General features: G+C 36.7%; 1 protein-coding gene across 1 annotated transcript; it reads right to left on the reverse strand.

Annotated features, from left to right (window-relative positions):
* Positions 1-1,616: 1,616 nt before the first annotated feature.
* Positions 1,617-25,845, reverse strand: LOC122729386 (GTPase IMAP family member 7-like). The gene is made up of 3 exons (XM_043968240.1): positions 25,737-25,845; positions 16,399-16,457; positions 1,617-3,317 (listed from the first exon to the last, which is right to left on the reverse strand). Exons 2-3 carry the CDS (start codon positions 16,429-16,431, stop codon positions 2,424-2,426), a joined length of 927 nt encoding a protein of 308 aa, XP_043824175.1. The 5' UTR covers positions 16,432-16,457; positions 25,737-25,845; the 3' UTR covers positions 1,617-2,423.
* Between the last annotated feature and the right edge of the window lie 1,492 nt (positions 25,846-27,337).

The following is a 27,337-nucleotide window of genomic DNA, read 5'->3' on the forward strand; positions in this document are numbered from 1 at the left end:
CTTATCCATTATGTGATGTTGTCTCTTGCTAGTTTTCTCCTCCTATAAAATTCATCTGAGCTGGACTTTGAGAGATGTTCAGGATTTCTTTCTTTATCTGCTCAGAGAGGCAGTTATTTCATAGGCACAGAGATTGTTAGATTTTCAGGGGATCTTAGAAGACAATTAGTCCAACTCCTTGATTTATAAATGAAAACACTGAAGCCCAGAGGGCTTATGGGGGCCTACCGAAATTGAATTTCAAGATATATGTCCACATTTGGCACTTGATTATGTTTATTTTTTCAATTGCTTCTGTAAAATTGTGTTCCTTCTTTCCACTGGGCCTCAGTTTATTCATTTCTAAAATGAGTCTAGATGACCCCCGACTTTCTTTTCAGTTCTATGTTTATGACCCTCTGAACCTATACTGGATTATATGTTCCATCATTTCTTTTTTTTACATCATATTTCCTCAGTTAGACTGGAGATAACTAGAGGACAATGCCTGCATCATATCTTTTTCTATGCATCACATAGCTTAGCATAGAGTCCTGCTTGGAGGATTTTCAGTCACTTTCTCTTGAATTGAAATGAAGTTCCGCGGGGGCAGCTAGATGGCGCAGTGGTTAAAGCACCGGCCCTGGATTCAGGAGTACCTGAGTTCAAATCCGGCCTCAGACACTTAACACTTACTAGCTGTGTGACCCTGGGCAAGTCACTTAACCCCCATTGCCCTGCAAAAAAAAAAAAAAAAAGAAATGAAGTTCCTTTTTCAAATTTACATGGCTGAAGAAAACCATGTTCATTATTAAGAGTGTTGAATTACATGATCACCAAGATCACCTCCATCTCTAATGGACTATAATTCTGCTTTACTCTCTGGGATTCATGTGTTCTTGTCACACTTTGAGAAATTCCCCTTATATATTGTGAGATTTAAGAACTACAGTCATATATATTTAATTTTTAGATTCTTTTATTAGCTTGCATTCTCATTCCTATTTTCTTTTCCCAGAGTCTTTCTTAAGTTAATGAAGAATAGAAAAAATCATTAGCAGAAAGCAAAAATATTATTATCTTATTCTCAGGGCTATTCAGTGCCTAAGATGCATCCACCATAAGAGGCAGCTTGTGTCACAATGGCTAAAGCATTTGACCTCGAATCAGGAAGATCTTAGTTCAAATCTGACTTAAGCCAATTTCTATATATGTGACCCTGGTCAAGTCACTTAGCTTTTGTTGACCTCAGTTTCTTCGACTATAAAATGAGAGTTATAGTTGCACTTATCTTGCATGGTTGTGTTAAGGCTCAGACGAAGCAATATTTGTAAAAAGCAGTTAGCACAGTGCCTGCACATAGTAGATATGCAAATGCTTATTCGTTTGATGCCCCACCGCCTCCTTCCACCTTCACATTGTGCTGCCAACTATCTCTACTCACAGAAGAACACTCACTCAAAGGAATTTAAATCTCATATAATCGTACCCTCCTTGTCCCCCAGCCACAATAAGAAATATTTTTTCCTAGCCAGTGAATATGAGAGGAAAAAATCCCCCTCATATGCCTGAGGTCCTTGAATATCCCAGTTAGTGCAGTGCCATTGGAATGTCCCATGTCAATGAAACTACTTGACTGAGCTCAACAATCATCATTTATTTGATATATGGTAGACAATTCTGGAACTGTGAGTACAAATATAATAAATGAAACAATCCATTCTAATGAAGAGTTTACATTCTGCACAGGCTAAATCAATGGACAGAAATCTCTGGATCATAGCAACTGAACAGATGCAAAAATGAAATGAATGTTAGGGCTGAGTGTTTAGGAGGAAGGAGAATAGCTTTTGTTTATTTGTTAAGTGTGCAGGTGATACATGAAAAGAATTAATAAACATGGGAGACCAACACCATCTGGGAATCCAGGAGAATCAGACTCAGGAAAGTACAGAGTCAGGAAGCTGCCCAGGGAACAATTTGACCTCTATGATGGTAGGACCTAAAAGCAAATGAACAAACCATCACTAACCCCTGGTCCTCCTCCCTCTGTAGACATTTCTCCCATGCTTAAAGAGCCACAATTCTTATTTATTTATGCAATTATTCATTACCAATTAAATACCTGCTTCTATAAAATATTTGAAGTGGCAGAGCCTCAGACTCTATACTTGGGCCCCAGCTCTCTAGGCACTTGGTAAATGAAGGCTCAGATAAAACAAGTGGGGAATTCAATTGTGGGAGGCATAATGTAGGAAATCTCTAGTTGGGCTCTACCCCCAAGATAGAGTGTTGCTTGGCCTGAAAATTCCTTATCTTTTAGTGGCAGGGAGGAAATTAGACCTAATTCTATCCATTTATAAGTTTATAATTCTGTACATCCAGGATATTAACATTTATGAAGATATTAACTGAAAGCAAATAAAACCCAACCAGGCAGACCATTATTTGCTTAACCAACCAGAAATTTTAGAAACCACATCCATAATAAACTGAATAATATCTTCAAACATAGGCTTCTCAGCCTCTGAGTTTACATTTTTCATTTTTTCTTCATATATCCTCTCTACCTGTCTTTTTTTTCCTTGCTTTTCCTTTTCTTGCTCTTCTGTCAGAGGACCTATGTTAGCATATTCTAGATTTATAATTTTCAGTTCATTGTCTCTTTCTTCAGTGTAGATTTTCATCAGGGTACTTTGTCTTCTTTTCAGTGACTCATTAGTTTTCTGGTATATCTTATCTGAAAAATATTTCCCCTTATTATTCTGCACCATCTTCTCAATCATGTGCAGCAGCTCATTCATCTGAACTTCTCTTTCATTGCCCTTAGCATGGTTGTTAAAGGCACAGCATCTACCACTACACTCTTGGACGAGACTTTGGAGGTTCTTAGACTCGTTTACAAAGTCACCTACTGTCATATTTTTCAAGTCATCTTTCCGAGTGAACAAGATGACCATGTAGTCCATGGCTGATTTCCCGAAGAGTGCCTTAATCAAAGAGACAGTATGTTTTCCTTCAGTAGTATCTCGATCTAGTTGCAGAACCAGAATAATGGCATGTGGCCCTGGGCAGGAATAGATGACACAGCGACTGATCTCATTGCAAGTGGTTTCTAGGCTGTTCTTTGTGTCAAACAGTCCAGGTGTGTCAACAACTATAAGGTTTTTCCCTTTCCAGGTTCCAACTCCTTTTTGACAGCTCTTGGTCACAGCATGCGCTGAAATTTTAGATTCAAAAACTTTCTCCCCAAGGATGGTGTTCCCTGTTGCACTTTTCCCATTTCCAGTTTTCCCAACAAGTACAATCCTTAGAGTATTGGCCTGATAAGCAGAGGACTGTGGAGAGAAATTTGACCAATTCAGAATTCTTATATAATAGTTAAGAAATATGAGAGGGAACTACAGAATGAATAGAAGTTGTTGAAAACAAGACAGTCATTTGCAAGGTCTTTTGATCCCAGTATGGCTAAAAGTCCCAAAACTCCAGAGTTGTACACATCTAGGGTTGACTTTTAAATCAATGTTAAAAGAAGTAGACTGAGTTAAAATTAAAAAAAAAACTTTTTTAATTAGGTCTGTGAATGGATGTATAGTGATTGGCATAACTCTATCTTTAAAAGATTAGTTAAAAAGACATCAACTGTACAGAAAACTTTATTTTCTTTCAAAACTTACCATGTCATTTATTTATAGCCTTGTTATTTGAAAGAGACAATGTAGTGTAGAGGATAGAGAGCTGGCCTTGGAGTCAGGATAACCTAGGTTCTAGCCCTGTCCATCTTTGACACAAACTCTCTGGATGACCCTAAGCAAATTACTTAAACTGGTAGTTCTCAAGGCAAAACTTTAAGATTGCGAGATACAAAGTGCTAATTTGCATTGGTAGAGAGAGTTTCCTCAATGCAGGGTTGCAGTATTGACCATTCTCCCCTCCCTACTTCAAGTCTCTCAGCACCCCATTCTCCACTCAGTTGTCACAGTGATTGTCCTACAACACAAGTCTGACTCTATCAGCTTCTCCCTTACTCAAAAAATTCCAGTTGCTTCCTATTGCTTCTAGTAACAAATCAAATTTTCTCTCTTCGGTATTTGAAGTCCTTTAAAACCTGGCGCCTTCCTACTTTTTCACCCTTTTTAAACCTTAATCCTCTCAGCAATCCATTGACACTGGCTTCCTTGATATTCTTTACAAAAAACACTCTATCTCCCACCTCTGTATTTTCACTGGCTGTCCCTCATTCCTGGAATTTTCTCTCTCTTCATCTATAGCTTTTCCTAGCTTCCTTACTAAAATCCCACTCTTTCCCAGCCTTTCTGCTGAGAGGATCTCCAATTTATACTTTATAGATCATTTGACCAGTTGCTTGTTTTCTCCCCCAGTAGATGGTGAGCTCCTTGAGAGCAGGTGCTGATTTTGCTTTTCTTTGTATCCCTGGCACTAAGCCCAATGTCTGGCACACAGTAAGTACTTAATAAATGTCTGTTGACTTCATAAAGAATTGACTTTGCCAATGAAGTCACAGGTCTAGTTCCCATCTCTATCCCACTTAGTCCTTCATTTAATTTTTATGTTTAATGGTTTTAATTTATAAGAAGCTTGGTTATCTACTTCTTGGGGAACTGCTATAGATTGATTGTGAGGCTTAGGGTCAGAAACCTGGGTTCAGAAGCTGTGTTCTCTGATTTCTATACCCTATGTTGTCTGCCTTGTAGGGCATCTATTTGAACTTTTCTTGTAGTCTTCAGGGTATATCCTATATTCCCAGTGCTAGATTCAGAGTCCATTGAGGCAGGACCTGTGTCCTGATGGCCTGTGTTTCCCAGCTCCATACTTCCACTGAGTCTCACACAGTTCTTTGCACGTTATTTGTAAACAACAAATGTATGACATGAATTAGGCCTAGAAAGATTGACTAGATTACAACAGGCAAAAGAAAGAGAATTCCACATGTGGCCCTTGCCAGGTATGGCCCTAAGGCTAAGCCTGCCCATTTGGAGCAGGGATTGCTCCATGACTTAGATCTTTTCCTCTTATATGTATATGACCTCTCTATCCACTGCATTAAGAAAAAGCACCCTTTTAATTTGCAAAATGGATATTAATGATTACTCATTGGTTTACATAGAATCTAAACAAGGGAAGACTAAATAGTAAGAAGGTCTTTGTGTTCCTCCAGAGATGAAAGTATTACATTAGAATCATAACTAGGATTTCTGGTACATGGAACAAATTTAGTTAAATGGTAGGTATGGAGAAAAAAGAGAGCGGTTATTGCTCTCTTAGAATGGAAGCAGAACTTATGGGAGTTTAGGAGGTTCATGACATAGGATTCCATTGAATTAGAAGGAGTTGAAGGTTGAGGGGGGGGAAGAAACCTATAAGTCTGGACACTGGAGAGAGAGAGAGAGAGAGAGAGAGAGAGAGAGAGAGAGAGAGAGAGAGAGAGAGAGAGAGAGAGAGAGATCTCCATGGAAGACACAACCACAAAGATCTGGACAAGGATGAAGTGAACTGCCATAGAGGAAAGGTGTTTTCTAAGTGATGATAAGACAGAAAAGCTTTGAAAATATCACTGAGGAGCTGGCGTATACTCCTTCCTCTGCTCTGCCAAGTCTTTCAAGATGAGGTAGAATGAACAGCTAGATTTAGAGAAGGTGCCAAGCAGCTTAATAATGTAGCATCTTCAGGAGAAAGCTCTATGAGTTCAGTGCTGAGGATGCAAGGCAAAAATGAAATAGTCCTTGCCCTCGAGGAACTTGCAATCTCCTTAACAATTTAGTTGTTCAAAGTTAGCCTCAGTGACTTCTGTATAAATCTTGCTTGAACTTCAGGTACATGACCAAGCACCCTGCAGGAAATGATGGTCTGGAGATACCCTTGTGCAAGTGTACTTGGACATGGGAAAAAGCTGAAGTGGCATAAAACCCATTTCTTCTATGTGTATCAATCAGAACTTTTTGCCTTTATATAGGCAAGGGGAAGCTAATGATATTATAAGACACTAAGAAATAGTAAAACAAAGTAAAAAGAATGAAAAAAGAGAAGATAATGTGAACTATCTGGAGAATAAATTGAGGCGAGGCAATAAAAGAATTGTAGGATTACCTAAAAGTTATGACTAAAAGAAAGAATCTTGATACAATATTACAAGAAATTATAGAGGAAAATTACCCTGAAGTTTTAGAATGAGAGGGCAAAACATCCACCAATCACTACCTGAAAGAGGTCCCAGGAGGAAAATTTATAGGAATATTATAGCCAAGTTTCATAGCTCCCAGGTTAAGGAAAAAATATTGCAAGTAATAAGAAAAAACAATTTAAATATTGTAGAGCTATAATAAGAATTACACAAGACCTAGCAGGTTTTACATTGAAGGATTATAGGTCTTGGAACACTATATTTCATAGATCAAAAGAGTTGGCATTATGAACAAGGGTAACTTATCCAGCAAAGTAGAATCCTGAATGAAAAAAAATGGACATTTAATAATGAAAGATTTTCATGTATTTGTGACAAAAAGAGCAGAACTTAATGGAAAATCTGACATATAAGATTCAGGAGAAATATAAGGTAAACATTAAAGACCAATAATAAGGGACTTGATAAGGTCAAACTGTTCACATATAATAAAAATGTTATTAGTACTCTTATGAGTATCATCATTTTTTTGGGTTGTTTGAAAGAAAAATGGGCTGAACTGTGTATGATGGGGGTGATTCTAAAAATTAAACTACATACTGAAAGAGAAAAAGGAATAATATCTCATATAACTGAGGCATGAAAGGAAGAATTAATACAGAAGATGTGAGCTGGGGAGTGGGTAAAGCTGGTAGAGCTGGAAATTTACTCTCATCTGAAATGGGTTAAAGAGAGAAACATCTAGAAGGGTATAAAAGTCTTCTAAATTTAGAAACAAATAAAGGGGTGAGGAGATAGGATAATGGAGGGAGTTTTAGAAATTTATAGATTCAGAATTAAGAGGGACAAGGGATAAGGGAGGAACTCTTAGAAAGATAGGTGCATTGAGTTAGAGGGTGGGAAAAGAGTTTAAGGCAGGGACTATTAGAGGAGTGGGTAGATTAAGGAGTAAGAAGGAAAGGTAGCATAACTAAATTAGATGAGTGAGAAGGGATAGGGTAAGAAGCATAGTGAGGAGAAAAATAGGATGGAGGGAAACACAAGTATTTATAGCTTTGAATATGAATGGGATAAATTTACTCATTAGTGGAAATTTATATCAGAAGGGATAAAAAAATCTGAATTCCACAATATATTGCTTTCAGGAAACAATAAAAATGGAACAGAATTTATTATGTAAAAAAAAGGCAGAGGAAGTAATCATGATCTTAAGCAAAGTTAAAGCTAAGATAGAATTAATTAAAAGAGAAAAATAGGGAAATTATAATAGGTTTCACTAATATTATTTAATATTTTTAGACCATTTAAAATAACTAGTTGGTATAAAATACCTGAGAGTATACCTGCCAAAACAAACACAGGAACTACATGAATGTAAATATAAAATACTCTTTATAAAAATAAAGCCAAATTTAAAAAAAAGAGAAATATTCATTGATTGTGAGTAGGCAAAGCCAATATAATAAAAATGACAATTTTACCTAATTAATCTATTTCTTCAATAAAGGACTATAGTAACTTTAATTTTGGACAAATGTTAAGATTTTGGCTATTGGGATAAGAGTTCATTATTTGGTGAAAAGTGTCTGGAAAGTAGTCAGGCAGGAATTGGGCATAGTCCCATATATTCAACCATGTATCAAGACAAAGTGGATACATGGCCTAGATAAAAAGCTAGATATCACAAGAAAATTAAAAGATAGAAATTATTATCAATCAGAATCATGCATAGGAGAATAATATATGAAGAATCAAGAGGCAGAAAGCATCGTTGAAATGTAAAATGGATAATTATGATTATTTTAAATTAAAACATGCTTCTATAAATAAAACCAAATATAGCCAAGATTAGAAGGAAAGCAGAAAATTGAGAAACATCCTTTCATAGACATTATCTCAGAAAATGGTCTTATTTCTTAAATATATAAAGAACTTTATCAAATTTATAAGAATACAAGTCATACCCTAATTGATAAATGGTCAAGGAATATGCATAGGCAGATTTTTGATGAAGAAATGAGAAATAGATATATGTGAAAAATGGTCTAAATCATTACTGATTACAGAAATGCAAATTAAAACAACTTTGAGGTGTCATCCTACATCTATCAGACTGGCTAAAATAACAGATGCCCTTCAAATGGGAAATGGCTACACAAGTTGTGGTATGAGACTGTAATGGAATAATTCTGTGGCATAAAAATGATAAACTGGTTGATTTAGAAAAACATGGAAAGACTTGGACCTATGAAGGAAATTGTTATCTGTAGAGAAAAAATGACAACTCCCCACCACTAGTCTGTCTCCTCTCTAATCCATTCTTCACAGAGCTAGTTGATCAATTGTCCTAATGCACAAGTTTGAACATGATATAGTCATGGAAAAAAAAAACACCACCCAAACAAAACCCACACATTAACAACAAACTATGGTACCATCTATCTACCTCAGCCATACATTCAAGGCTCTACAGAAGTTCATTGTAACCAGCCTCTATGGTTTACTTTTCCACTAATCCCTCCATACTCTATAGTCCACATAAAATGACCATTTCCCAAGATTATTTGAGTCTTGAAGTATTTTCTCCTACCCTTTCCCCCCCACCTAGAATGTACTCCTCAATTTTTCCTTATCAAATCCTACCCATGCTTCAAGTCTAATCTCAAAACCTACCTCCTCCTTGAAACTTTTCCTGATCATCCTACCTAGAAGTGACTTCTTCCTCGTCTGAAGCACTACAGAATTTTATCAGTCAACAAGCATTTGTTAAATATGTACTATATGATAGACACTGTGCTCAGCACTGGGGATAAAAAGAAAAAAAAACAGATTAAACACTAAACTGGAAAGCTTAAAAATTAAAGGTGAGACATCCAGGACAGACCCAAACCCAATAAACTAGGAGCAGGCCTTGGGAGTCACTTGGGAGCAGTGGCAGCAACTGCTTCTGGAACCCTTAGGCCACAGAAGGTAAGGCGGTCAAACAATTGACCAGAAGAAGATTACAGGAGTCTATTTGCTAGCACTGAGGCAGGACTCTGTTGCTTTGACCATATTTGGATCCAGGTCCCAGTCCTGGGTGGAAATCCCAAGGCAGGGAAGAGCACTAGCACACAAGAGCTTGTGGCCACAGTGGAGCTGGGACTATTCACAGTTCCAGGGCAGAAAAGCATATGTGTAGTGACTTATCACCAAAGCACAAACCGGGAAGTCTCCTTAGATCATATCACCTTTTAAGAACTGAAAACTTATAGGTCCTAAAAATATCTCTGAAAACAGCTGCACAAACCCCCTGAAGCTTGGGAGAGTGCACCCTACACCCTGGAAGCAGAGCCCTACTTGAACAAAGAATTAAAAGTCAAGAAATAGGTTGGGGAAATGAGCAAAGAGAAAAAATTCTGACCATAGAAAGTTACTATGGTGACAAGGAAGATCAAAACACACTCTCAGAAGAAGATAACAAAGTCAAAGCTCCTACATTCAAAGTTTCTAAGAAAAATATTAATTGGTCTCAGGCCATGGAGGGACTCAAAAAGGACTTTGAAAATAAAGTAAGAGGGGGCAGTGAGGTGGCGTAGTGAATAAAGCACTGTCCCTGGATTCAGGAAGTCCTGAGTTCAAATCTGGCCTCAGACACTTGACACTTACTAGCTGTGTGGACTCTGTGGCAAGTCACTTTAACCCTCGATCTAGCCCTGCACAAAAAACCCCAACAAACAAACAAATAAAAAACAACAAACAAAATAAAAGAAGGATAAGTAAGAGATGGTAGAGGGAAAAATGGGAAGGGAAAGTGATGCAAGAAAATCATGGGAAAAAAGCCAACAGCTTGATAAAGGAGACACAAAAAACAATAAAGAAAATAACACATTTTAAAAAAAGACTAACCCAAATGGTAAAAGAGGTACAAAAAGTCAATGAGGAAAAGAATGCCTTGAAAAGCTGAATTAGTCAAATGGAAAAGGAGGTACAAATGAAAAAGCTCACTGAAGAAAATAACTCTCTAAAAATTAGTATTTGAGCAAGTGGAAGCTAATGATTTTATAAGAAATCAGGAAACAATAAAACAAAACCTAAAGAATGAAAATAATAGAAGGCAATGTGAAATATCTTATTGGAAAAGCAACTTAACTGGAAAATAGATGCAGGAGATATAATATAAAAATTATTGGACTCCCATGAACAAAAGCCATGATCAAAAAAAAGAGTCTAGAGGGGCAGCTAGGTGGCACAGTGGATAAAGCACCAGCCCTGGATTTAAGAGGACCTGAGTTCAAATCCAGCCTTAGACACTTGACACTTACTAGCTGTGTGATTCTGGGTAAGTCACTTAACCCCCACTGCCCCACAAAAAAAGAGCCTAGACATCATCTTCCAAAAATTATCTAGGAAAATTGCCCTGATATTCTAGAACCAGAGGGTAAAATAGAAATTGAAAGAATCCCTTGATTACCTCCTGAAATAGATCCCAAAATGAAAACTCCCAGGACTTTTATAGTCAAATTCCAAAGCTCCCAGGTCAAGGAGAAAATATTGTAAGCAGCCAGAGTGAAACCATTCAAGTACCATGGAGCCACAGTTAGGATCATGCAAGATTTAGCAGTTTCTACATTAAAGGACTGGAGGGCTTGTAACATGATATTCTGGAAGGTAAAGGAACTAGGATTATAACCAGGAATCACCTTCCCAGCAAAACTGTGTATAATCCTTCTAGGGAAAAAATAGGCATTCAATGAAAGAGAGGACTTTCAGGCATTCTTGATGAAAAGACCTGACCTTATTAGAAAATTTGACTTTCAAATATAATACTCAAGAGAATCTTAAAAAGGTAAACTGGGAAAAGAAATCATAAGGCATTTTAAAAGGTTAAACAGTTTACATACCTACATGGGATGATGATACTTCTAACTCTTAAGAACTTTCTCATTATTAGGACAGTTGGAAAGCACATATATGGACAGAGGGCATGGGTATGGGTTGAATTTGAAGGGATATTATGTGAAAATAATAAAATTAAGGGGTTAGAGAAGAATGTACTGGGAGAAAGGGAAAATAAATAAACAAATAAATATCTATATACCTATATTTATACCTATATCATTATCTATCTATCTATCTATCATCTATTTATATCAACTCTTTGTGGTAGCTAAGAATTGGAAATCAAAGGAATGTCCATCAATTGGGGAATGACTGAACAGCTGTGGTATATGACTGTAATTGAATATTATTGTGCTATAAGAAATGACAAGCAGGATGATTTCAGAAAAAACATGGAAAGATTCATATGAACTGATGTATAATGAAGTGAGCAGAACCAGGAGGACTGTGCACAGGGACAGCAGTATTATTCTATGAGCTATTGTGAATGGCTTAGCTACTCTCAGCAATACAATAATCCAAGACATTTCCAAAGGACTAATGATGAAGCATAGTATCAATCTCCAGAGAAAGAACTGATATTGACTGAACACAGACTGAAGCATGATATTTTGCACTTTCTCTCTTCTTTAAAATTTTAGTCTTTTTATGTAAAATGACTAATATGGTAATGTTTTACATAATTGCACATGTATAACCTATGCGGATTGCTTGCAACTTTGGGGAGGGTGGGGAGGGAGAGAATGAGAGGGGTAAAAATTTGAACTCAAAACTTTAAATAAATAAATAAAGTAATTGGAGAGATATTAATTGTTCATCAGTAGACAGGTCCAATATAATAAAAATGACGATTTTACCCAAACTAATTTATATATTCAATGCCATATCAATTAGATTATCAAAAGTTGTTTTACTGAATTAGAAAAAATAATAACTTCATCCATTTGGAAAAACAAAAAGTCAAGAATATCAAAGGAAATAATGAAAAGAAGTGTAAAGGAAGGAGGTTTAGCTATACTAGATCTTAAACTGTATAATTAAGCAGTAATTTTAAAAACTATCTGGTACTGGCTAAGAAACAGAATTGTAGATCAATGGAACATACATACTTGTAGATCAATGTACACATACAGTTTATAATAGCAAAAAATACGATAACCTTGTATTTGACAAGTGCAAAATCATAAAATTTTAGGACAAAAATCATTATTTCATAAAAATTGTTTGGAAAACTAAAAAGCAGTCTGATAGAAACTGATAGAACAATATCTCACACCATTTACAAAAATAACGTCAAAATGGATACATGAAGTAGATAGAAAGAGAGATCTTACAAGACAATTAGAATTTAGAACATATTATGAATAGGTGAACAATTTATGAACAAGAGATAAAGAGCAAGGTTAGGTGTAAAATGTATAATTTTGATTATATTAAATTAGAAAGGTTATTTACAAATAAAACAAATATAGCAAAGATTAGAGGGAAAGGAGAAAAGTGGAAAGTCTCATTTTAAAATATATAAAGAATTTTGGTAAATTTATAAGAATATAAGTCACTCCCCAATTGATAAATGGTCAAAGGATATAAATAGGTAGTTATCCAATAAAAAAAATCAGAACAATTTATAGTTATATTAAAAGTTCTCTAAATCATTATTGATTAGAGAAATATAGATTAAAATAACTTTGAAATATCATTTTATACCTATCAGATTGGCTAAAATGATAAAAGGGGAAAGTGATGAATATTAAAGTGGATATGGAAAAATTGAAACACTAATTCATTATTGGTGGCATTTTGAACTGTTCTAGCTATTTTGGAGAATAGGCTGAAATTATGCCCAAAGAGTTATTAAACTACCTATATATATACCCTTTGACCCAGCAATACCACTACTTGGTCTATTTCCAAAGATGATTCGGGGAAAAGAAAAAGAACCTTTATGTTCTAAAATGGTTATAGCAGCTCTCTTTGTGGTGGCAAAGAACTGGAAATTGTAGGGATACCCGTCAGTTGGGGAATGGCTGAACAAGTTGTGGTATATGATTGTTATGGAATACTACTGTGCTATAAAAAATGATGAACTCAAAGACTTTAGACAAGCAAAGATTTGAAATAACAAAGAGCAAAATGAGTAGAACCAGAAGAACATTGTATACAGTAACAACAATCTTTAATATTGAGCAAATAAATTATTTTGTCCATTATAAATATCCAAATTAACTATAAAGGACTTATGCAGAAAGACACTATCTGTATTCAGAGAGAGAATTGGTAACTAAAAGTATGTATAGCATAATTTTGCATATATACACACCTATTTGTGTCTAATAGTTGCCATCTGTAGGGTGGAGAGGAGGGAAGAAAAAAGGAAATTGTGTGATAATTTTATTTTTTGTTCAAAGGGAATAGCAAGTTGTACATGACAGATTTGCAATTTCATGTACAGTCACCTTTTTATTGTACTATGTTGTGGGAATGCTTGTTTCATTCTATATATTAAAAAAATTTAAAAGAGAGGAAAAGAAAAAGAAAAATGAAAATTAGAGCATGCTCTGTATGATCTCACAGTGTAAAGAGAGAAAGAGAGAACATGAAAACAGCTATATACTGCCAAGCTATAGAGAGCATAAATTGTACATAATCACCAGAGGGGAAAAAGCAAAGATTATGGTAGACTGAAAAAAAGTTTCTTGTAGAAGTTTGAATTTTAACTTCAATTTGAAGGAAGCCAGGGAGGGCAAGAGAGAAAGATAGGGATGGAAAAATTCTGCACATGAGGATCAGCCAGTGAAAATGCTTGGAATCTGAAGGTGGTGTTTGTGGGAGGAACAGAAAGGAAGTCAGTGTTACTGTATCACAGAGGATGTGGAGGGGAGGGAGATGCAGGAAGACTGGAAAGGTGGAAAAGGAATAGGTTATAAAGGGCTTTAAACAACAAACAGAGGATTATGTATTTGATCCTTGAGGTGATAGAGAGACACTGGATTTAATTGGATGGGGGATGATATGGTCAGACCTACACTTTAAAAAGATTAATTTGACATCTGAGTGGAGGATGGACTGAAGCAGGGAGAGACATGGGACATACAGATATGGAGACTGACAAGAAAGCTATTGCAATAGTCCTAGGTGAGGCCATGATGGCTTGCACCAGGGTGATGGCAGTGTCAGAGGAGAGAATTAGGCATATTTATTTACAAGAGATGCTATGCAACTAGAAATAACCAGATTTGGCAACAGATTGGATGTGGGGGCGCATAAAGTGAGGAGTAAAAAATGACACTTAGTGTGCAAGTCTGGGTGACAGGAAAGGTGTTACTACCCCAGACAGTAACAGGAAAATTAGGATGAGAGGAAAGCTTGAAGGTAAAGGATGAGTTCAGTTTTGGACACAATAGATTTATGATTTCTATAAGATGCCAAGTTCAAGATCTCCATTAGAAAGATGAAAATGTCAGACTGGAGGTTAAGAAAGAGGTTAAGGCTGGATAAGTAGATCTGGGAATCATCAGCAAAGATGTGATAATTGAATCCATGAAAGGTAATGAGATTAGGTCAAATTATATATATATATATATATAGAGAGAGAGAGAGAGAGAGAGAGAGAGAGACAGAGAGAGAGAGAGAGACAGAGAGAGACAGAGACAGAGACAGAGACAGAGAGAGACAGAGAGACAGAGAGACAGAGACAGAGAGAGACAGAGAGAGACAGAGACAGAGAGAGACAGAGACAGAGAGAGACAGAGAGACAGAGAGAGACAGAGAGAGAGAGAAGAGAGCCTATCAGAGAGTCTTAAGGGATAGCTATTTTTAATGTGCATGAAATAGGTGAAGATCTATGGAGAGAGAGTCAAAAGATTTAAGGAGGCATGAAAGGTTTATTGGGGGAGGGGTATGAGAAAATTGTCTTGTAGTGAGTTCCCAGTTGAGAATATATAACATAAACCCAGTCAGCATGGTTTTAGGTTTTCTCCTGGTTCTTTCAACAGCACAAGATTAGAAGTAATATAAGGCTGAGGCTTGGCAGGGCAAGATGGACAATAGGAAAAGGGAACAAGGGACTCAAAAAAGAGGACAGTGTATAATTGAACTGGTTCACCAATGGTTCTGCATGGGAAAGGGAGGAGAGTGCAACCAGTGCAGGAATGATGGCCTGGGAGAGAACTGAAGGCTATAGGGATTGGGGTTTGGTGGTGGTCACAGTGAAGATAAAGAACAGGGTTTGGAGTTGCAAGGCAGAAGGGAAGGTAGAATAATATGTGTGATAAAATAAGGGAATCTTAGAATTTATAAACATAGACATGGAACATTGGAGGGTAATGGCAAGGTCACTGCATGGCACTTTGAACAACTCATCTGGAAGCTGTCATATACAGCCTCATACCACAGTCACTTGTGCACATGCTTCTGCTCCCTGGGTCTCAGATTCATCATATCTTTACTGAAGGGATTGGACAACATGACTCCTAATGTCCCTTCCAGTCTTAACAGTTTATAAATCAGTGACTTAAATGTACAGCCATCCAGCACTGTCCTTTTACATGTGTCCTCTTCTTGAGCCCCTTTTCTGTCCCCTTATCCTATGCTAGACTTAGAAGACTTATAGACCTAGGAGTTTCCTTAATGGTACAATTTCCTTTTTTGAAGGGAGGAGGAAAGGGGTTCATAAAGCCCCAAGATATATCCCACTTCATTCATTTCTCTAGCTTAAGGCATTGGAAGATGGTTAAAATTCAAAGGATATTTTTGAAAAGGGGAATCTCATTAAGTCATTATCAGCCATTAATGCCTTAGATTTGATAAACTGATAAGATGATCTGCTGGCTTGTGGGAGGAGTGATGGGTAAGTGGATAACAGACAAGAGAGGAAGGCAAAATCTAGGGGGAAGATCAGCCTATTTTGTGGGGCTCCTTACTGGGAGGTCTTGTCTCCTCCAGGGAGAGTCACAAAGCACAAAAGGAGGCACTTTAGGGGGAAAAGCACAAAATGGGAGGTGGAGAGTCACTAGCAACCCCTGTGTCTTAATTTTTGTGGTTTCCTTAGCATAATAATACTAAAGTGTTGTCAGAAAGTTATTCTTGGGCCATTAAATGTGGTGTTTAGGAAACATTTTCTACCCAGTGAAGTAGGCTTGATTAGGTTACTTTCATGCAAATATGCCCTTGCCATGATGTGGGGGAGACCCAGAAATGAAACTGCTCCAATGTCTCTATGGAGCTCCAAAAGGTAACCTCCATTTCTCTGGGACATGTAGATGTCAAATGGAGAAAGGAAAGAAACAAAGTAACTTTAGACTCTCTCTAGTGGCCTAGGCATTCAATGCCTCTGTGAAGTCTATCTATGATTTTTAATCACAGGAGTAGGAGGAACTGAGGAAAATGATACTCACTGAACTGGCAGATGAACTTGAGCTTGATCCCATCTTTAAACAGTGGGGAGGTACCAAAGCTGGGAGTGGGAAAGAGGAGAAACAAAGACAAATACACATTTGCATTTGTTTTGACATTAATAGAAATACTAACACTTAATCAGTAAATTTTTATTTAGTACCTGCTATGTACCAGTGAGAAAATAATGGGATTTGACAGATACTCAAAGGCTCACCTGGAGATTAATCTAAACCGATTGAATTAAGTGAGAGTGATTGACTTTGCTGATTAGCCTACTTCAAGTTAATTAGATTGTAACCACACCTAGGTGGCCCTTAAGGAGGTATTTTTCTCAGAAGCTAAGGACTTTGAACTCAACAGGAGACCACCTTCAAGTCCAGTGAACCAATGGATTTGGATGACACTAACCAATCAGCTTGAAGCAGTGTGTAAAGATCGCCTCTGCTCCAGACCTATAAAAAGCTTTCACACTCACTTTGAGAGCAGTTCATGGTTGAAACAGACTTGTGTTGGAGGACTTGAGGAAGATCCTGATCAGGCTGGAACTCTAGGCTAGGTAGGCCTTTTCTTAACTTTCTGAACTCCACATGAATACCTGGTATGCTTTAATAAATGCTTAATGCCCAAAGATTGGTGGTAAAGCTTCTAATTTAAGGCGACTGCACATTTAGATTTTAAACATCACATACCCATCTTCCCATAACTATGGCTAGCCCTGAAGAACATGTAAATGAAATATGGGAAATGTCCCTTGACCACAAGAAGCTGACAGTCTACTTGGGGAAATAAGACTAATATAGATAAAATAAATTGAACTGTTTGGCATAGATTATAAATATGAGGAATTTCAGGGGCAAGGATGATAAATAAGGACAACATCTTTCATGAAGCCTTTCTAAATCATCCTAAGTGGGGATGATCTCCCCTCCTCCGAACTCATCTATGTGTTTGCTGTGCTACTTACAAAGGCCTTGTTATTTTACCTTAAATTGGAGTGATGTCTGTGTCATATTCTCACCATGAGATTCTAAACTACTGGAGGACTTTTGTCTTGGTCTCCTACTGGCCCTCCCCCACCCCCCACCCCCATTCTCCCACAGAGTCTAACACAGTGCTCATAGAATGCACTCATTAAAACTTTGTAAATAGCAAATGACTTTAGCTGGACCTTGAAAGTGAGGCAGAATTGTCCTGGTTTAGGGAAGGAAGGATGAACATTATGTAGTTCCTCTCTGTTACTCCAGGAATAATGGAGGAATGCCCAGGCCTCCTCATGAAGTGCCCCAAATAAATCTGGTTTCCTCAGGGTATCTCCCAAATCTTTTCATGGAGATAAAGGGACATATAAAAGAATATTCTAAAAATGAGGCCTTTTGAAATATCAGAGACCCATAAAAATAGCTCATATTTTAATAATGTTTTAAGACTTGAAAACTTTTCCCTTCAACAATGTTGTGAGGTACATAATACAGCCATTAATCATTATCCCCAATTGACATATGAGGAAACTGAAACTTAGAAAGTAACCCATACAGTTAATATCTGAGGAAGGATTTAAACCTACTATAGGTATCCCATCTTTAGATTTAGTTCTCCTTCCACTAAACCTGTTTACCTACTACATTTAAAAACAAATCAACTTATACTTTGCAAGATGGCTGTAACCTATTAGCTAGCTGCCATGTGCTCACTGATCAAGCAGCTGCTGATTGGTATCAACAGACTATGGATCCCTCCTCCCCTTTTCCCTTTTCTAAGTGAGCCCAAAGAGGAAACCTAGGAGTCTAAGGACACAAAAGTCCTCACTTTTCTAGGCATGTTGGAGCAGCAGAAGACACTGACAAGTCAATACTTAGTTTCTCACTTATCAGCACTTAAGCTGCTGATCATGGTGATGCCAGAGTAAAGAAGAAATGTGGTTAAGGGAGAGGAGCAGGGAAATAATCTGTCAGATGGGCCTTGTGATTGTCCCAGGTGATTGGTCACCAAGAGCCCAGCTCCTGGGAGCATACTTAGTGTACTCAGCCTAATGCAATCAGAACATACATGAATAAATATTGTATGACTGTTTTTAATCCAATGGCCGTGTGTCTTTTGTTTTGCTGTTTCGCCAGAACCAGATATGCATACAGAAGATTCCCATTGGGGCAACTCAATCTCTTTTTCTTCTTCTACCATTCCCCCCCACCCCCCACCCCCAGCCACACACACATCACACACACATAAGATGAACTAGTGTGGGCCTCCAGGGAGTGAGGAATATCTGATGCTCTCTCCTATCAGGCACCTAGATTAAACCTTCAGGTATATGGCCCTGCTGAAAGGTGAAGGGACATTGGAGAGACAAAAGAATGGTTGTGACCCTGTGAGATTTGAATGGTGGGAAGAACACTAGAGATCCAACAATTGGAGTTCATGTGAGCTGAAGCTAGTCAAGGCCCTGAGGAGTGACCCAAGTGACCAAGGCCAGAATTGGATCAAAGTTGGAGTGATAGTGAGAAAGGAAGGATGCAATTTGGCCTATTAGGCATTTTCCATTCAGAAGTGAACTTGGTGGGACAAATACTTTGTGGTCTCCCACTCTTTTCAGGGACCAAGGTAGCAGAGAGGAAAGTATAACCTTAGGTTGTAGGGAGATGCTTTATTATCTCACTTCATGGTATAACTTCTGAATAAACAGTCTCAAGAAATTTCACCTCAATTTTCACCTCACTCATGGCCACAAGAAATTTTACCTCACAAACTTGTATCTATCAGCAGAGGGCTGAGTGGGGGAAGATTGAAGGACCCCCTGCTGTTTCTAGAAGACAGGTCTGGTAGTGCTGACCAGAAATTATCCCAGGCTGTCTGTGGAGGAGGAAAAGCAAGTGCATACCCAGTGAGGGAAGAACCTCAGGGAACAAGCACATTTTTGGGAAAAAGTGGCCTGGGGACCTAATTGTGGCTTAGGTTGAGCCCCCAACACAATTCAGAAAATAAAAGTAAGGAAGACTTGAGGTCTAGGGCAACATTACCCCCAACTCAGGATTAAAACCTGATTAAATTGGGGGGATGACTGAACAAGTTGTGGTATATGAATATAATGGAATTCTATTGTGCTGTAAGAAATGATGAGCAGGAAGTGTTCAGAGAAGCCTGGAAGCACTTTCATGAACTGATTATGAGTGAGATGTGCAGAAACAGAACATTGTACATAGTATCATCAACATTATGTATTATCAACTGTGATAGACTAGATTCTTCTCACCAATACAACGGTACAAGAAAGTTCCAAAGGACTCATGATGGAAAAGGCTCTCCAAAGCCAGAAAAAGAAAAGAACTGTGGAATATGGATGCTGATTGAACCATACTATTTCTTTTGTTTTTGGTGCTGTTGTTTTTCTTTTTTGAGGTTTTTTTCTTTTTGCTCTGATTCTTCTCTTATAACATGACTAATGCAGAAATATGTTTAATGTTATTGTACATATATAACCTATATCAGGTTACCTGTTGTCTTTGTGGGGGGGAGGGAGGGAGAAAAATTTGAAATTAGAAATCTTATAAAAACAAATGTTGAAAACTATCTCTACATATAACTGGAAAATAATAAAATACTTTTATTAAAAAAAGAAGTATTCATGATAAACTTAAAGAATTAAACCCAGAAAAAAACCTGATTCAAATAATAAGCCATGAAAAACAAAATAAAAATAAAATGAGTAAGCTAAGGAAAAAGAACCCAACCATATATAGCTACTTTGGTGTAGAAGAAGATCTGGGTTCATATTCAGAAGAAGATAGTGGGATAAGAAAAGCCACTGCTGCCTCCAAAGAACAACATCAAATGGTCATAAGCCCAAAAAGAACTCTTGGAATAACTTTGAAAGGAATTAAAAAATCAAATAAGAGAGATCAAGGAAAAAATAGAAAAAAATAAAAGCAATTCAAGAAAATCATGAAAAGAAAATTAATCAGAGAAAGAGGTACAAAATCTCAAGGAAGAAAATAACTCCATGAAAACTAAAATTGAACAAGTGGAATAGAATGATGTTATGACACCAAGAAATAATAAAACTAGAAAAATTAGAAGAAAATCTGAAACATCTCATTTAATAAACAACTAATCTGGAGAACAGATTGAGGAGAAACAATATATGCATTGTTGGACTAACCAAAAGCTATGATCAAAATAAGAATCTGGATACCATATTACAAGAAATTTTAAAGGAAAATTGTACTGAAGTTCTAGAACAAGAGGGTAAAGTAGAAGTAGAAAAAAATGTACTTTTCACCATTTGAAAATGATTCCAGGAAGAAAACTTACAGGAATATCATAGGCAAGCTTCAACACTCTCAGGTAAAGAGGAAAATATTGCAAGCAACAAGAAACAAAATTAAATATTGCAGAAATGCAGTCAGGATTTCACAAGACATAGCAGCTTTTACCCTAAAAGAATGTAGGTCCTGAGGGGTGACTAGGTGGCGCAGTGGATTCAGGAGTACCTGAGTTCAAATCCAGTCTCAGACACTTGACACTTACTAGCTGTGTGACCCTGGGCAAGTCACTTAACCCCCAGTGCCCCGCAAAAAAACCAAAAACAAACAAAAAAAGAATGTAGGTCTTGGAGCATTATATTTTAAAGAGCAAAAGAGTTTGTGGTGCATCTAAGAATAACTTAGAAAAGTTGAGTATAATCCTGAATGTAAAAAAGGGACATTAGAAAAACTGAAAGACTTTCAGGTATTTATGACAAAAAGACCAGAATTCAATGGAAAATTCAATATAAAAGATCCAGAAAAATATAATGACTATATATAAAAACTAATTATAAGGCACTCCTCAAGGTCCAACTGTTTACTTATTATATATGAAAATGTTATCAGTGTTCTTAAAAGTGTCGTCATTCCTAAGGTAGTTTGAAAGAAAGGGTGGAGGTGAATTATGTATTATAGAATGATTCTAAAAAACAAAATTTGAAAGAAAAGGTACAAAGGAGCAATTATGTCATAAAAATGGGACATGAAAGAAAGAACCAATACAGAGGAATTGAGTGGAGATGGAGGGCTGGTAATATTGGAACCTTACCCTTAGGGGTTCTGTGTTGGAGAGGAAAAAACATATACAATTGAAGAGGTTTAGAAATCTTCTGAATGTGTCGAGATGTGAGAAAATTGGGGGATAGGATTAGAGAGGGATTTTTAGAGGAATATATGGATTGGTATTTGGGAAGGTGGGGGTTGAGGATGAGGGGACTTTTGGAGGTGTGTGTGAATTAAGGTTGGGAGGGTGGAGGGACTCAGAGGGGTAGGTAAAATAAAGAATAGGGGAAGGAGAAAAAATAAGGTAGCAGGGATAGGGTAAAAAGAGGGTGAGAAGGAAAATTGTGAGTAAAAATAAAATGGAAGGAAATTCACAAATATTAATTATAACTTTGAATGTGAATGGAATTTGTATTTGACAGGTATAAAGACTTAATATTTTAGGATAAGAATTTGTTATTTGATACAAATTATTGGGAAAACGGGAAAGCAGTATGGCAGAAACTGGACATTGATCAATATCTTGTACAACTTATGAAGATTAGGTCAAAGTGAATATATGACCTAGATATAAAGAAAGATGTTACAAGAAAATTAGAACAACATGGACATATTACTTATTAGATTTATGGATCAGTGAATGATTTATGAATAAACAAGAGGTAGAGAGAAAAATTAGGTATAAAATGGATAATTTTGACTACATTAAATTAAAAAGGTTTTGTACAAATAAAACAAATTTAGCCAAGATCAGAAAGAAAGTAGAAAATCATAGAAAAAAATTTGTAGACATCTTCTCAGTTAAAGAACTCATATCTAGGGGAAGCTAGGTGGCACAGTGGATAATGCACTGGCCCTGGATTCAGGAGGACCTGAGTTCAAATCCAGTCTCAGACACCTGACACTTAATAGCTATGTGACCCTGGGCAAGTCACTTAACCCTCATTGCCCCACAAAAAAATCTCATATCTAAAACATATAAAGAATTTCATCAAATCTATAAGAACATGAGTCATTCCTCAATTCATAATTGGTCAAGGGATATGAACAGTCAGTTTTCCAATGAAGAAATCAAAATAACTTATAGTCGTATGAAAAAAATGATCCAGGCCATTATTGATTGAAGAGATGCACATTAAAACAACCTTGAGATATCATTTTACACCTACCAGAGTAGCTAAAATAATTGATGGGGAAGGTTAAAAGTGTTGGAGGGATGCGGAAAAATTGAGCCACTAATTCATCATTGGTGGAATTTTGAACTGATACAACCATTTTGGAGAGTGGCCTGCAATTATGTCCAGAGAATGATTAAGCTGATTAAACTGTTTGACCCATCAATACTACTGCTAGGTCTATTTCCAAAGATGATTAAGGTAAAAGGAAAACACCCATATGTTCTAGAGTGTTTATGGCAGCTCTTTTTGTGGTGGCAAAAAACCCTGGAAATTGCAGGGATGCTCATCAATTGGGGAATGGATGAAGAAGTTGTTGTATATGATTGTTATGTAATGCTACTGTGCTATAAGAAATGATGATTTCAAAGATCTCAGAAAAACTTGCATGAAATAATGAAGAGCAACATGAGCAGAACCAGGAGAACATTGTATTATAGTAGCAGCAATCTTATTTGCAGAATAAATACCCAAATTAACTATAAAGTGTATAGGAAGAAAGATGTTTTCTGCATCCAGCGAAAGAACTGATAAATAGAAGTATGTATAGAATAATTTTACATATACATATACCTACTTGTGTCTAATGGTAGCCATCTCTAAGGTGAGGTGTGGGAAGGAAGAAAAAAAATAAATTTACTTGGTAACTTTCTTACATATTTAAAAGGAATAGCAAATTGTACATAATAGATTTGGAGTTACATTGCAATCATCTTTTTTATTACACTCTGTTATAAAATGCTTGTTTTATTCCATAAATTAAAAATAAAATAAAAAATAAATTATTCCTTTGTAAAAACTAATTGATATTAATTGGTTAAATTATATGAGGGCACTAATCAGTGGGTTAGTCATTGGTATGAAGGAGATGTTAACAGCAACTGTGAGACTGATATTGGGGAAAACACTCTGAATGGAGGTGTCTCAAAGTGTCACCCTTATTAGATTATAAGCTCCTTGAGATCAGGGACTGTCTTTTGCCTCTTTCTGTATCCCCAGTGATTAGCACAGTAGGAGCTTAATAAATATTTGACTGAGAGAGGGAGGTTTTAATAAGGAGCCATCAGAGCTATAGAAACAGCTGTACCATACTCAAATAGGGCAATGTTTCTAAATGACCCAGTATAGTTACAGCCTTCAGGAGATAGCAATAACATTACCTAAAATTATAATAAGATTGGCAGGTCCTGAGGACCATTACTACACTAATGAAAGGGATTACAACTTTTTTTTTGCTGGGCAATTGGGGTCAAGTGACTTGCCCAGGGTCACACAGCTAGTAAGTGTTAAATGTCTGAGGCCAGATTTGAACTCAGGTCCTGCTGAATCCAGGGCTGGTGCTCTATCCACTGTGCCACCTAGCTGCCCCAGGATTACAACTTTTAAATAACAAACACAAACAAACAAAAGTTTGGTTGATGGTTTACAAGGAATCTAAAAAAGAGAAACCAAAGACAATAATATGTTAATGTTTCTTCATCATTGTTCCATGGGGGTAGGTGCTAGAATGGGAAAAGACCTGAACTTGGAATCAAGAAACTGGGTTCAAGCACTATGTTGCCTACCAGCTCTATGACCCTGAGCAAATCACTTGACCTTCCCATATCTCTTTTTTCTCATCTATAACATGTGATAGCTGGCTCAGATTACCTCCAGCACCAGATTCTAGAATCTTCTTGTTGGTTGTTTACAAAATGACAACAACAATTGTGGGATCCTAATGACATACTAATTATTGGACAGAAATCTCCATAGAGAAAAAAAGGACAATTTCTCCAGCAATCACAGAAGGAAATTTCCCTAATGAATATCATACTATTTTTTACAGTTGTAAAGAACTAGAAATAAAAAAGATTTCCATTAATTATGGAATAATAGCTAAACAAACTAATGTGTATGAACATAAGGGAATATTACTGTGCCATAAGAAATAATAGTCATGGGGCAGCTAGGTGGTGCAGTGGATAAAGCACCAGCCCTGGATTCAGGAGGACCTGAGTTCAAATCTGGCATCAAACACTTGACACGTACTAGCTGTGGGACCCTGGGCAAGTCACTTAACTCCAATTGCCCCGCAAAAAAAAAAAGAAAGAAAAGAAATAAAGAAATAATAGTCATATTGAAACCAGAGAAGCATGAAAATGTATAACCTGAAGCAAAGGGGAAATGAGGAACAATAGGAAAACAATGTATATAATAATTGCATTAGAATAACTGGGAATAACAACCAACAAAAAGCAACCAAATCTGAATGCCAAGAAAGATATGCCAGAATGCCAAGAAGTAATGATTAATAATTTTCTCCTGAAAAGGAGAAATCAGAGGTCAGGATTCACAAGTATTGAACATGATATATGATATCGGATTTTTATTCCAATCTCTCAGTTGATTTTGATAGATTTCTTTCCTCCTTTCTCTTTTTCTTTTTTAAACATATTTGATATTAAGGGTTTACTATCTGGTAGGGGAGAGGGGAAAGAGGATTTGGGGGCAAGGAAATCTAGGTGATGAAAACACAGAAGGTATCAATAAAAATCTTTTTAAAAAGAACCTTCTGCTTCTCTTGATCGAATGTCATATTAACCAAACACCTGCAGATCTATAATTTGCTCTTCTGAGTGGAAATGTTCATAGGGACTGTCAGCCCTAAGAATTTGTACTTGCTATCCTACTATTTGAAATCCTACATTTGAAATTGTTTTTCTAATTTAGCAGTAAGTCTCTTGTGAGTTTAGTTGGTATGAATTAGCATGGCTTGTAAATGTCTTTGGTAGGACTTGAAGTCATGTCTTCCTAGTCCAAAATTTTATCCATATTTATCATCTGCCTAGGGCACAGGTGAATATGTATAGTAGTAGATAATCATGCAGTGGAGGGGTAATAATGGAGGATAATTTTTTCCCCTAAAAATCATTGTAATAAAGATAATTTCCTTCATTAATGTACAGTAAAAGAAAGGTATTAAATAGGAAGAGACATACAGACAAATTAGTCAAACATGTGCATTAGACTGAGCCACCCTTCCTTTCACAATTCCAAACCCAGAAATCCCTGCTCCTTTTCTTCCAGTGTTCCCTCCCCTGACAACAAATCTCCTCACATCTCCTCCCCTGTTATTCTTCAGCCCCTAACCAGACTCACCTCTCAGAGAGTTAAAAATGGTCTTCTCCCCTGGGCTGGTAAAGGAATCTGAAGTGTTACTTTCAGTTTTGCATTCCAAATCAGTGTTTATGTTTCAGAAGCGTCAGGGCATGGCCGTAACCAATGAACTCTGGTGCCTTCACATGGCAGTATGACTATGACTAAGCCTTCTAATTTGTGATAAAAAGATCATCAGTGTTTCTGGATGATTTGGTGAGTTCCTCAAGGGCTTTTTCCCCTCAATGCCTTCTAGTTGTTATTCAGTTGTGTCTGACTCTTCATGCTGCCATTTAGGGTTTTCTTGGCACAGATACAGAAGGGATTTGCCATTTTCTTCTACAGCTCATTTTACAGATATTTGGGGATTAGGTAGGCCTTGAAGAATGTAACTAAGTGGCACAGTGGATAGAGTGCTGGCCCTAGAATTAGTAAGACTCAATTTCCTGAGTTCAAATCTGGCTTCAGACTTACTGGCTGTATGACCCTGGAAAAGTCACTTCACCCTGTTTCCTCAGTTTCCTCAACTGTAAAATGTAGTTTTCTTATTCATCTCTTCATTTAATCTATTTTGTTGCCTTCTTTGAGATTCTGATTGCTGCCCTTGCTGTTCCTAATTCCTCTGAAACATAATAAATTGTGGTAAAGCCCATTATTTTAACTCAGTGTGAATCTATGCATTTTTACATGGGCTTCTTGTAAACAACATGTCATTGGAATCTGCTTTCTAATTCATTCTGCTATTTTTTTTTATTTTATTGGTGAGCTCATTCCATTTACATTCACAGTTATGAACCTTAATGTATATTTCCTTACAACCTATTTTTTTAAAGCAATGAACATTTTTATTTATAGTTTTGAGTTCCAATTTTTATCCATCCTTCCACCTCCCCCCTCTCCAGGTGGTAAGTAATCAGATATGGGTTATGTAAAAGCATTATTATATTATTAATTTTATGCAAGAAAACTTGAATAAGAGAAAAAATGAAAGAAAGCAAAAATAGCACTCTGTGTTCCATCAATATCAGTTCTTTCTTTGAAGGTGGATAGTATGTTTCATCAATAGTCCTTTGGGAATTTCTTGGATCATTGTATTGTTGAGAATAGTTGTCATTCACAGTTCTTCATCAAACAATATTGCCATATCTTCACAGCATTCTCTTGGTTCTGCTCACTTCACTATACATCAGTTCATACAAGTCTTTCCAGGCCTTTCTGAAGTCATCCTGCTTGTCATTTCTTATGGCACAATAATATTCCATCATATCATATATCACAGCTTGTTTAGCCATTCCCCAATTGATGAGCATTTCTTTGATTTCCAATTCTTACCTACCACAAAAAAGGCTGTTATAAATATTTTTGTACAAAAAGGTCTTTTTCTCTTTTAGGGGATATCTTTGGGATATAAACCTAGCAGTGGTATTGCTGGATCAAAGGATATGCGCAGTTCTATATCCCTTTGAGCATAGTTCCAAATTGTTCCCCAAAATGGTTGGATTCATTCACAACTCCACCAACAGTGGATTAGTGTCCCAGTTTTCCCATATCCCCTCCAACATCCAATGTTTCTATTTTTGTTATATTTGCCACTCTGATAGCTG

Source organism: Dromiciops gliroides, chromosome 5 (assembly GCF_019393635.1).
Source record: "Dromiciops gliroides isolate mDroGli1 chromosome 5, mDroGli1.pri, whole genome shotgun sequence".
NCBI lineage: Eukaryota > Metazoa > Chordata > Mammalia > Microbiotheria > Microbiotheriidae > Dromiciops > Dromiciops gliroides.

What these genes read in the sequence shown, in the direction of transcription:
- LOC122729386 (XM_043968240.1), bottom strand. Translation starts at nt 16,431, where the DNA reads ATGGGATCAAGCTCAAGTTCATCTGCCAGTTCA. An exon ending in CAAGTTCATCTGCCAGTTCA is followed by an intron (nt 3,318 to 16,398) that starts GTGAGTATCATT and finishes TTCTCTCCACAG; the next exon opens with TCCTCTGCTTATCAGGCCAA.